The sequence below is a fragment of the Dendropsophus ebraccatus genome, chromosome 14 (genome assembly GCF_027789765.1).
Source record: "Dendropsophus ebraccatus isolate aDenEbr1 chromosome 14, aDenEbr1.pat, whole genome shotgun sequence".
NCBI lineage: Eukaryota > Metazoa > Chordata > Amphibia > Anura > Hylidae > Dendropsophus > Dendropsophus ebraccatus.
Genome location: NC_091467.1, coordinates 29,786,925 through 29,800,128, shown reverse-complemented (window position 1 = coordinate 29,800,128; position 13,204 = coordinate 29,786,925). Strand labels below are relative to the sequence as shown.

Genomic DNA, 13,204 nt, shown 5'->3' with positions numbered 1-13,204 from the left:
GGCCCGGATCCAAGCATCATTCCCTAAATCCAATCCTGACAGGCAGTGGTTGCTTATTGGAACGCTTCCCTGGATGGGAGGGAGGGAGGCGATGCTGCCTGTGTCAATGGGATGGACTTGCAACTAATGGGAGGACAGCTAAGGGGAAGGTTTGCTTTAAACAGAAGGGGATGGCTTGTCAAGGCTTTAGGGGCAGGTGTAGCTGAATCGCTGCATTCTCTATCTGCTTATCACTCCACAACCATCAGCCTTATAGGACCAGGAGAATGGAGGCTCCACTGCTTGTCATCCTATGCAGCCTAGTAAGTGCTCCCTCCCTATAGGACCACATCCCCGATGCTTCACCATTCATCCCATGCATTGATATCATCATCCATCAACTCTTTCATTCCTTGCCCCCTTATTACTATTAGTGTCATTCCAGGTTACGCCTTGTCTTTTGGTAGTGTTGTGCTGTAGTATTGGATTTATGTTGTGTTTTATGTTGTACTATAGTGCTGGGAGCCATGCTAGCCCAGATCTGCAGTGTATAGGGGATTGGCTTGCCGGGGATAATGCAGTGGTGGATAATTACCTTCCTATTATTGCCGCACACAAAACCCTACAGACTCAGATTTCAGTAGGAGCTGCACAATGCTAGCCCTTCAGTCCCAAACCTTTCACCCCCCCTTCCTATGTAAAAACCCATTAATGGAATATATCAATTGGTGACTGGGTTGCTGGAAGCTGTCACTCTGCTTATCTCCTGCTGCTCCTCACAGTCTCCTTTCCTGTCATATTCTGCTTCTTTTCATGCTCTTTATTACATTTTACATCTTATTTTTATAGCAGGAAAAGTTGGTGACCTTATATGATCCAGGACGAGCCAGGCGAACGTTGACTCTGCACTTATTCAGATTAGAGTGCAAGCTCTTTGGGCTACATCCCCTTTCCTATGTATTTGTTCTCTTCCTCTATGTAGATGTTCTGCCTTGAATAGCTCTCTTAAGATGACAACTTCATTGGGTCTAATTCCTTTCCTCTACAATAGTTCAGACAGTGAACGCTCTTTGAGTCTACTTTATTTTGCTCTTTATAGTGTGGTCAATAATAGCTCAGTGATTCGCATGGGTTCTATTTAATTTTCTGTCTAATGCCATCTATAAGCTATGTATAAAGTGCAAGCTTTTGGGTCTAATTTCTCTATCTCCAATTAGTTCCATATATAAGCTATGTATAGAGTGCAAGCTTTTGGGTCTAATTCATTTATCTCCATATAGTTCCATCTATAAGCTATGTATAGAGTGCAAGCTTTTGGGTCTATTTCCTTTTCCTATATATTGTCATCTATAATAGCCTGGTATAGAGTGCAAGCTCTTAGGGTCAACTTTCTTTTCTACTATATAGTATCATATATTATAACTCAGTTTAGAGTGCAAGCTCTTAGGGTCTGATTTCTTTTCTCCTATATAGTATCATGTATAATAGCTTGGTTTAGAGTGCAAGCTCCTAGGGTCTGATTTCTTTTCTCCTATATAGTATCATGTATAATAGCTTGGTTTAGAGTGCAAGCTCTTAGGGTCTGATTTCTTTTCTCCTATATAGTATCATGTATAATAGCTTGGTTTAGAGTGCAAGCTCCTAGGGTCTGATTTCTTTTCTCCTATATAGTATCATGTATAATAGCTTGGTTTAGAGTGCAAGCTCCTAGAGTCTACTTTCTTTTCTCCTATATGGTATCATATATGTAATGGCTCAGTTTACAGTGCAAGCTCTTAGGGTCTACTCTATTTTCTCCAATATAGTATCATATATGTAATGGCTCAGTTTAGAGTGCAAGCTCTTAGGGTCTACTCTGTTTTCTCCTATATAGTATTATATATGTAATAGCTCAGTTTAGAGTGCAAGCTCTTAGGGTCTACTTTGTTTTCGCCTATATGATGTTATTAATAATAGCTCAGAATAAAGTGCAAGCTCTTTGGTTCGAATATCTCTTCTTCTATATAGTGTCATCTATAATTGCTTGGTCTAGAGTGCAAATTCTTTGGGTCCAATTAATTTCTTCTATATAGTACTATCTCTAATAGCTCAGTTTAGAGTGCAAGCTCTCTGGATTCATCTGTAGTAGCTCTGATTCTAAAGTGCAAGCTCTGTGGGCTAGTCACATAATCCCTTCACTCCACATGTATGCCTACCCATGCACTTTCCTTTATTGTACAGAATTAAATGGATTAATAGTGTAATTAAGTGAAGCTTTAATAACACCGTCTCCTGTTATAAGTAGTGAACGCCCATCTCTGGGCACAGTAGTGGCGCCCCTTCCATGTACAGACTGTGCCAGTGTAGGTGGGGACTCATTTACGGGATGATTTTTTGTGCATGTAAAGTTCCAGCAGACGTGAGTGATTTTGGCAGGTTTGATGTTTCACATGTTTCTGAGATTTCACGGGATAAGTTCTGAATGGGGAGACGACTTGGGCTGGAACTTTTTGAATGGGGGTTGCTGGGGGTGTATGGAGATGTGAGGGTGGTGGTTTATGACTAGGGAAGTAGTATTCTCAATGGGACTTCATTCAAGTGGGTGTTTTGGGAAGACATGAAACTTAGGGGTATCCATGTGGACTTTTTTAAAGTAGGTTATAAGTGTGCCTAGTTTATAGGAGATGTTAAAAAAAACTTACTATACATAGTAACATTTTAGATTGAGTTTAGAACCAGAACCTTAGAAATTTAAGTAATTTTTTTTTACCTCTTTGAAGGACCCTTCAAGATGAACAGTGGTTTATATGGGGATGGTGTGAAAGCTGTCCTATGGGGATCCATGACACCACATCCTTCTTTGGCTTATAAAAGTTGAGCCTAGGTCTTCATAACAAGGAGTCTAGAGTTTAAAGATTGAGAGAGTTCATTGAAACTCTACAGCTTCTAATTGACAAACTGATCTTCCTAAAAGCAACTGGGTCTGGTCAATAGGATGCAGTGTTACCTTCAAGGCTGGTGGTCCATTTTTTCATGGTATCTCTAAAATAACTGGTTCTTATATGTCCTGATGCCTACTGAGTTGGCTTCTTGAATGAGAACTCTAGAATTGGTTTCAGCTCCTAGTGACCTCCTCTCGATCATAATAGTGGTCCTGTCTTCTTTATAGGTCTTCCAGCTTCCCATGGGTATGTTCATGATTATCAAGTTACCGATGGCCTTCCTTATATCGAAAGTCATAGGGTAGTAGCTGAACTTGAGTGGGTTGTCGAGAAAGGCCTGAATCAGCTGAGCTTTCCATACTTGAGTGATGGATAAGAATTTGTGTGCATTAAAAGCCTAGAAGGAGGTCGATGGGAACCCGAGAGGGACTGAGGCCTATTTAATGTTGTGTAATCTCTCACGAGTATTTCAGAAATGTACAAGAAACATGACTTTTGCTGGAAAGATGCTGTGAATGTTGATTATTTGAGGAATGTGAAGCGGATTATGATGTTTGTTAATGGGCCGTTTCACATGAGTAGCGTCAATTATCATAGAAAAAGACATTTTGGCAAGTGACACTGAAGAACAGGTGTAGAGTAGATGACAGTATAAGGCCCATGATGAGTTTTTCATCTGAATGACACAGAAAAACAATAACAGGGGGCCTTGGCTTAAAATCAATGGGTAAGTTGAGATGAAATGGTCTTTAGTATAAAGTAAACACATGATTTGGTCCTTATTAAAGAAAATGTTGGATGCAGTCCTAAGGAGCATTAGTGCTGCATTCAACTTCTACAGCCACCAGTAATTAAATGAGGAGTGTTCTGGTTTGGATGAGTCCTAACGTGGCCCTTGGAGTATGAGCCCTATTAGGCATTCTTTACCTATATCATCCTCTAGGTTCCTCTTCATAAGGTGAAGGGTTCCATTGGTAATATAACCCTGAGATTGATTCTTAAGGAACTTTTTTTATGATTTTTATGATGTTCTTCCCATGTTCAAGTGGGTTTCCACCTACATGTCAAAAACTTTCTTAGGGTAAATAGATTGGTTCCCTATCAATTGATTCATCCTTGGCATGTAAGCCCTATTGAGTGTTCTCTAATTTGAATATCCTGTAAGCACCATCATGTTAAGTTTATGGTTGGAGCTGCCCTTGTCCGGCTGATTCATCAGAACTTTTTACATGATGTTTTTTTGTTCCCGCTCACTTACATTTTTTTTGAGGTGTAGGTCCCAATGTGGCCCTTGGAGTGTGAGCCCATTAGGCTTTCTCTGATGTTATAGTTGACTATGTGCCAGGTCTTTGGTTGACATTTGGGCACCATAGTATTTTTGTACTGTCAAAGTTGCGGAGCTAAGCCAGTCATCTCTGGTTATGCTAGTCTGCTGTATTGCTGAATTTCAGGCTTCCCCAGTCCACCTAAGCTTTCACTTTCCTGGGTCAAAACATCAAACAACTTAGAACAACATTCCTAAAATCTGCTAACTACTCCACCCCAAACTCCGTCACAAGTTACAGACCTGTCAGTGCACAATGCAAACACGGCTGCTCTGGGGAATACAATAGTAATAGCATAGTAACAACATGCACAAATACAGTGCAAATGAGCATAAACACACGAATCAACCAAACCATGTAAGAAATGTCAACTTATGATAGATAGGACCTATAAAATGCAAATGCAAATAGTTATTTGCATTGCTTGAAAGATCTTATGATAATGGAAACCCTGCAGCATTTGACAAACACCACTCTGCTACAACCGTAGGTTTTCTTATGTAACTTATTATACAGTGTAAGTATGCATACATTCAGGTGCCCGGATCTGTCAGCATAGTCACATGCCCTCTATAGAGGTAAGGGTGTCTACATGACAGGATTGGAGCCGAAGCCCAGTGACTCATCTATATCTTTTATCTACCTAAGCTGCCGCCACATACTTCAAGAATCTGTGTGTCCAAGGCCTTGTCTATTTACATGCCTGGTCGTGTGTTTGGCTGTGCGATCATGGGAATTGGTGCATGTCTACACTGGCTTGTTTGTGTGTGTGTGGAGACTTGTTTTTCATTATTTTTTAAATTGATTCAGTAAACTGAGGGCTCAGAGTATGTACCATATTGTGGTTTGCCAGACTGCTAGGAGATAGCCTGTCGGCCTGGAGGCTATAACGTAAAGTATGGAGGCCCTCATGCTTGAAGACCAATGGTAGTATTGCAAAAAAAAAAGGAAATTTTAAAACATAACTTTTAATAAATATATCTCCGCTAAAGACCAATGGTAGTCATACACATGGGATAGCTGTCAGCTGAATGTTTGTCATCCTAAATACATGTGAACGCTTAACTCCGCCAAGTGTTAGGGTCCCATTACACGGGCCCAATCAGTAATGTAAACGAGCACCGATCTGCTAGATTGATCATTTTAGGTCTGGACCTAAAGAAACCATCAGCAGATGATCGTTTCATCGGCTGATCATTGTCTCTATTGCATGGAAAGATATTCATCTGAATTGGCCTCATTCAACCGATTATTGCTCCATGCGATAAGGCCCTAGTGCGTTCTGAATTAAGCTGCTGACAGACAGCTCTTTCCCTAAAAACAAAAAAATTTGGCAGTGGAAATCCAACATGCTTGATCCTCCTCTCTTCCTACATCTTCTGTCGGAGAAGAGTCAGTAGGTCCCCATACACATTGGCTTTAGACTAAAAGGTGTGAACAGAAACAACAATTATTAGATGGACACAATAGATTTCTATTAGTCAGGGCACAGTTTTCCATTTGACAATAGAGGCCTGTGCCTATAGAGACTACATGAACAAGGGCAGCTGTTCCTCAAGGTCAAGGCTATTATATAGATGATGCAGTAAGTTCTGGAGAAGTTATGACCATTTAGTTCTTATACACATTTTAAGCAGTTCCAGTGGTCCTGGTGTAGTTCTTTGTCAATAATACAAAGTATTTCCGATCATGCAAGTGCTCTGTCACAGGTGAGACTGTTTCTTTGCACCTTCTATAGTTACACCCCTGGGGTTGAGCCTACAAGTCCTCATCGATGGTCCAGTCTGACCACATTGCCCTCAGTAATGGGCCATTCTGACCTTGTAATAAGCTGCTAGGCCCCATACCGTCTGGTTTCTGATTGGTTAACAGAATACAATTGCTTTAGGCAGCATGTTATTAAGGAAATGGAGCGGCTGTCTGAGTGAGGGCCATCCAGAAATGCACACAGCCGGTCCTGATGATTTACTTGCCACTTCCAAGCTACTAATGATTTCTTTATTACTGACCATCTGTCTTTGCGAATGGGACAAGTAGTGATTTTGACAGTCCACATCTGAGACCAGAGCAGGAGGGGGTCATCAGCCTTTTTGTCTTACCGTCGGGGTCAGATGAAGGATTAGCTGGCCGGTGCCCTGGGGGCAGTGAGAGTTGAAGGGGAGATCATCCAACTTTTAGTCTATTATAATGTCTCTATTTGAGGTGTTTATTAGAAGGTTATTATGTCTCAAATTCATTTTCTATGTGTTGTTTTATATTAGGAACTGCAAGTGGCAAAATGGCCACTATAGGGTGACAAAATGAGTCCCTATGGCAGGGCTGGGTGAAGGCATAGGCTGGGTGGGCCAGCGCCTACCTGGGTAAGGGGGGGACATAGTTTCTGGTAATCTCTAGCATCCGGTGCTTGCAGGTGAAAGCTGACAAAACAAGGAACTGCTGGTTCCTCATTTATTTACCCTGTAGGCCACAGGCTGCATTGAACCTGGGGTCTACATGAGGCCAGGAGCAGCATAGGACCTCTATGCCCCTGCTCAGAAAGCCCTGCTGGTGGGGCATATGTCTACTGGGGGCACATATCTACCTACTGGGGGAGCAGATACATACTGGAGAAAGTACGTATTCACCTACTGGGGGCACATATCTACCTACTGGGGGAGCAGATACATACTGGAGAAAGTAGTATTCACCTACTGGGGGCACATATCTACCTACTGGGGGAGCAGATACATACTTGAGAAAGTACGTATTCACCTACTGGGGGCACATATCTGCCTACTAAAGGGGGGCAAATACCTACTACTGGAGAAGGCGTCTATTCACATTCTGGAGGCCTGTGTCTACTGGGGGCACATATCTACATTCTGGGGGAGTAAAAAAATACTGGGGAAGGAAACCTATTCACCTACTGGACGCACATATCTACTTACTGGGGGGGGGGAATACCAACTGGGTGAGGCGCCTATTTGCCTACTGGATGCCCATGTTTACTGTTGGCACATAGCTACTTACTGCAGGGCAGTGGGGAGGGTGGGGGGTTCCTACTGGTGGAGGCACCTATTCACCTACTGGATTCCCATATGTACTGGGGACACATATCTATCTACTTTCAGAAAAAAAATACCTAATGTGGGAAGGCACCTATTCACCTACAGAGGCAGATACCTACTGGGGGCACATATCTACCTACTTGAGGGGGAGGCGTAGCCTTATCTACCTAGGGCACCAAAATACCTTATCCTGGCTCTGCCCTATGGGTATATAATATGAATCCATAGCTGTCGCACATCATCCCCACCCTTTTCCTTATAGACCATATATATGATGTGTAGGGTAAACCCTAATTTGCAGCATCAGTGCCAGGGATCAACATCTGAGCGAGTTGAAGCGTGCATTTTCAAAAGGAAAAAAAAATTTAGGATATCCCTGTGATGCCTATTTATATGTGTTTCCATGGCATTAAGCGCACCTCCACGTCAGTGTGTGTGGCATAAAAGCGTAAGTATCCTGCAGAGGGTGTGAAAAGAACAGGTACATAAGATGCTGCAGGCGTTATGTGTTTACTAGGAACCTGCCGCGAACCGTGGTAAACTTGCACCTGCAGGTTGTCAGCGTCACTCAGTCATGTCAGTCTGGAGGACAGGGCCAGAAGCAGCTGTAAAAAAGCTGTGCAAGAATTCTAACAATCCGAGGGAGGGACATTGAGATGCTCTGCAGATCCAGGCAGCGACAGAGGCTCTGCAGGTGTCACCTCTATGGCTGAAGCTTTGCAGGTGTAATGCACTGACACAAGACAATCCATAAAATCACCTGAATATATGACACCCCTGACAAGGAAAACAGAGTAATCACATCACATATACTTTGTCCGCTGACACCTTCGATGGAATATTAATGTATACATTAGCGGGTCTTATCTGGTCTCAACATGTAAACCAATTTTTAAATACTTTATTACGGAATGCTTAGTTAATAGAAAGAGGCTGCCAGTCAGGACCCTCCACTTAGTTGGTGCAGACAGCAGCTACAGAGAGTACGTGGTGCAACGTGAGCCATTGGAATAGCTGGAGAGCTTGTGACTTGTTATGGTAATGGTTGGCACAAAGTGGCAGCAGGCCAGGTCCTACATTCTCTTAGGTCAGCGGCAGTGATGAGAGGGTGGACAGATTCCCCCTTATCCTTGCCAAAGTTTTTTTAGGGTTCCCATGATGCTAGTGCCATGATACTAGGACAGAAGAGTGTAACTTCATCCACATACTGGAAGTAAAAAAAACTTCAATAATTATTTTAGTAGAGGCAGGTGAAGAGTTAACCCGTGCAGTGTGAGCATCATATTCAATCTAATGCTACTTGCTGGGTTTCCTGTTACCTGAAGGATAAACACACACTCCCAATGGGGGACTCGCTTGGAGTTGTTGTCTACCGTGCAGTCAAGCTGCAGTTTCCTATCACGGGATGCAGGTCTGAACAATAATGTGATGTGAAAATCAAAAATTACCCGTCATGGCTGGGGATCTCTATGAGGTATCGAAAAGCAGAGAGGCCCTTTTTTCTCTCCCTTCTCAAAGACAGAAAAAAAATTGGAGAGTAAATTCTTCAGATGGACATGAGGTGGCTACCTAGGTGTTACCTGGAATGGTGGACATGCTAGCTGACTTAACTTCACTCCAGACTCAAGACTGACCAAGACCTGAAACCATAGGACTCATATCCTCCCTTTTCTAGAAACTTATTCTGGAACTCACTTAATACTTCCACAGTGTACCCTAGCTGAATGTTACTGGTGTTTACCAGGTTATGGACTGTTGTAGGTCTCTAACCCGGTTAATGCAAGAGAGTTCCTAGGGTGTGACCCCTTTATTACCTGCATCCAATATGGTAGTGATCAGATGGACATCAGAAAAATATTGTCAGTTGAGACTAATGATGAGCGAATAGTGAAATACTCGAATATTCGATATTCGTACGAATCTTTCCCAAATATTCAATCCCATTTAAGTCTAAGGGAACAAGTATTCAATTATTGAAAAACATCTATTCGACCACTTGGAGGTAAAAATCGGAAGCTGGGGAATTTGAAAGCTTATCGAATATTTATTGAATATTCTGCGAACTATTCAATAATATTCGATAGATCGAATACCTTACTATTCGATCGAATATCTATTCGATCGAACAGTATTTGCTCATCACTAGTTCAGACCTACAGGATACATGAATATAGGACTGGGTGTGGATACTGTGCCTTTAAAAAAAAAAAAAACACCTTCAATAACGATATCTTCTTCCCTGAAATACCACAGGCCTCAGAATTTCAATAGTATAGTAATGATAGCTTTACAACAGCAAAATGTAGATAAGTCACTGCTATTACCTGTGACATCCCTTAGAGGTTGCATAAGATTAGAAGAACAAGACTGCTTTCTTCCATAAACAGCGCCACTCTGATCCATAGGCCGTGTCTGGTACTGCAGCTTAGGACCAAAGCTCCATTGCAAAACCGGACACAGCTAGTGCACAAATGTGGAGATGTTTCTAGAAGAAATCCTTTATGTTGTTCTATTCCCATGCTGCTTCTATGCTCAGGACATCACTCCTCATTACTTAAAAGGGTATTTGACTTTTCGAAGTCACAATAAATCTGATGTAATTCAGCTTAAAAGGTCTTTATTCCTCCACTGTTTATTTTTATAGCCGTACCTTATAAACCGACCTCCGCTAATGTCGGCTTTATAATAACATCTTATTTTTTAATTAGATTTTCATCCCTTGTTATTAGATAGTTTTCACGTTCGCATAAATGAGCCCGATGTCCACAGGGGATTGTAAATGGGCTCTGAGCTAAATATTGTGACAGATCAATATTTATAACACCATAGACATGTGGCCGAGTCCTTATAATTCATCTCACCGCTCCATGTACACTAAGAGAAACCTGAAACAACTACTTCTACAATGGTTTCTGTTATATACAATCTCCCCCAATAACTTCTGATACTCTATATACCCATATACATCTTTACTCCATATAATGTCCTCTATATCTCCTCCTATTACTCCATATATGCTTCCCCTATATCTCCTTCTATTACTCCATATAACCTCCCTATATCTCCTCCTATTACTCCATATAACCTCCCTATATCTCCTCCTATTACTCCATATAACCTCCCTATATCTCCTCCTATTACTCCATATAACCTCCCCTATATCTCCTCCTATTACTCCATATATCCCCCCTATATCTCCTCCTATTACTCCATATAACCTCCCTATATCTCCTCCTATTACTCCATATACCCTCCCCTATATCTCCTCCTATTACTCCATATAACCCCCCTATATCTCCTCCTATTACTCCATATAACCTCCCCTATATCTCCTCCTATTACTCCATATAACCTCTCCTATATCTCCTCCTATTACTCCATATACCCTCCCCTATATCTCCTCCTATTACTCCATATACCCTCCCTATATCTCCTCTTATTACTCCATATAACCTCCCCTATATCTCCTCCTTTTACTCCATGTCACAGCTGGGTTCACACTATGTATATTTCAGGCTGTATTTGGTCCTCATGTCAGGTCCTCATAGCAACCAAAACCAGGAGTGGATTGAAAACACAGAAAGGATCTGTTCACACAATGTTGAAATTGAGTGGATGGCCGCCATATAACGGTAAATAACTTCCATTATTTCAATATAACAGCCGTTGTTTTAAAATAACAGCAAATATTTGCCATTAAATGACGGCCATCCACTCAATTACAACATTATGTGTACATAGCCTTTCTGTGTTTTCAATCCACTCCTGGTTATGGTTGCTATACAGCCTCAAACATACAGCCTCAAATATACGTAGTGTGAACCCAGCATACAGCTGTATCTTCCCCAGTTTCTCTATAGTATAGGTGCTGTAGTATGTAGCCTGCGCCTGCAGAGTATCTCACCTGTGTTACACATGTGGGATGTTGTATACATCATATGTAGTATAGCGTAGCTGGAGCATAGTCTTCCATCCTCTGGAAGTTTTTATTCCACTTGTTTGCGGATTGTGAGCCTTGTGATCTCTGGCGGTGAATGAACTTTGATGTGGATCATGTCAGAGGGGGTGAACTTGCGGGGGGGACATATGCTTTTCATATATAGTATTAAGGAGCAGGCGACCCCATACAGTCTGCTTCAGTATTGGATCCTCATTGTTATTGTTTCTTCATCCCCTGGATTTTTGGAAAGCAAAGCCTGTATTACCCTGCTGTTTTCTACCTCTCATCCTTCAATATGGGGCTTTTTGCCGTTTCTTATACTAAATCTAAACCAAAACTTTATCTTGGAGATGACAATCCTTTAGTCTCCTTCTTCCTTCAGAGATTAGTTACCTGGGGTTTGGCATTTCCAAGATCTGGAGAATAGTCCCCCAGCAATAAATTGATCATGGGGTTTTCCCTTTGATCAGCTTTGATTTCCGTGTTGGCCTAACAGCAAGTATTTAGAGATGAGCCACGAGGGCACGCTCGGGTATGTCCGAACCCAAACTCAATGCCAAGAGTCCAGGTCCGGCTCAACCTGAGTGTACTCATCTCTACAAGTATTCGTTTTCCCTGCAGCGCCCCCACAGGGGAAATCAAAATCAAACATTGAACAATTTCCCTTGAAATCAAGGAGTTCTTGGCTTGACTGTACACTGTGTGTGGTGGTGGGGTGGTGGCCTGAGCACCAGAGTAGCTTCCATTTACTCTAACCCCACTGATCTTCTTATTCAAGTTTTAGGTTGAAAAAACCCCTTATGGGTATGTCTGAAACTAACAATGGGCATGTACACAATCTAATACGTTTTCAGAAGACAACTACCTGTCTCGACATATATGGCGGCTCAGTTTAGGTAGAGAGGCGAAAGCCGCTGCCAGACATCTAAGAAAAAAAAGAAGTGGTTATTATTTCAACTGCTTCAACTGAAGGAATAACCCCATACAAATTAGATGGTAGTCAAGTTCCACCAAAATGTATGGGTTTGGCAGATACTTATCTAATGTTAGCTTTAACACCATTCACTTAAATGGACTAACCTGCAGTTCCAGACACAGACGCGGCTCTGCTTCCGGCTGTGAACGATTTCAATGGGGTTGTATCCCTACAGTTTGAGGTCTATGTAGTCACTGAGCGGGTCCTTTCTTTGGCCTTCAGGGTCATCCTTAAGACTGTAAAAAATATGTCTGTTTTAACAATTTCTTAAAAATGTTGCCAAATTAGCAGTTTTAAACTTTATTATTTCATTGTTTTAATGTTGATGGTTCAGATGTTAAGCCTACTATGTCTTCTACATACTTTTACGTATATAAATGTATCTTATATTTCATCGGTACAGATGTTTATAGAATGGGTGGACACATTTTCGGGCTATGCTGAGTGTATTGACAGTAGTCATTGGAACGGTGAGCGGCTTGTCTAGATCTATGAAGGAGACCGGGGTCCCTGTTGAGCGACAGGAGTTTTGGTTGACCATTGGCAATATCAACACATGGAATGTGGCAGCTCAATTACTCACAATCCACTCAATAAACACGGGTAACTGCTTGACAAATAATCCAACGTCTACATTCCTGCCCACCCATGATGAAAGGCTCCATCATGTGACATCACAGTTTATAGGATTTGGTCCCTAGAAGGTGACAGGTCTACAGCAACGATTTCCAGGTTATATTTATGGGCAAGGAGGGGTGGATACCTAATGTGTTTGGATATGCCCCATCTGGATCTTCTACATCAAAACGTAAGGGATTATGTAGCTACTATGCTTTGCTATATTAAAGGGGTTATCCAGCGCCACAAATACATGGCCACTTTTGCCCCACTTTTGTCTCCAGTTCAGGTGTGGTTTGTTGTTAAGCTCCATTTACTTCATTACTGAGTTGAAAACTCCACCCAATCTGGAGACAACAGTGGTGCAAAAGTGGCCATGTTTTTGTAGCACTGGAGAT

General features: G+C 41.9%; 1 protein-coding gene across 1 annotated transcript in view; it reads left to right on the top strand.

Annotated features, from left to right (window-relative positions):
- Positions 1 to 202: 202 nt before the first annotated feature.
- NGFR (nerve growth factor receptor) overlaps positions 203 to 13,204 on the top strand; it is a 54,968-nt gene continuing 41,966 nt past the window's right edge. The window contains exon 1 of the mRNA XM_069953210.1: positions 203 to 302. Coding sequence (XP_069809311.1) covers positions 267 to 302 — 36 coding nt within the window. The 5' untranslated portion in view covers positions 203 to 266. The remainder of the gene's footprint in view (positions 303 to 13,204) is intronic.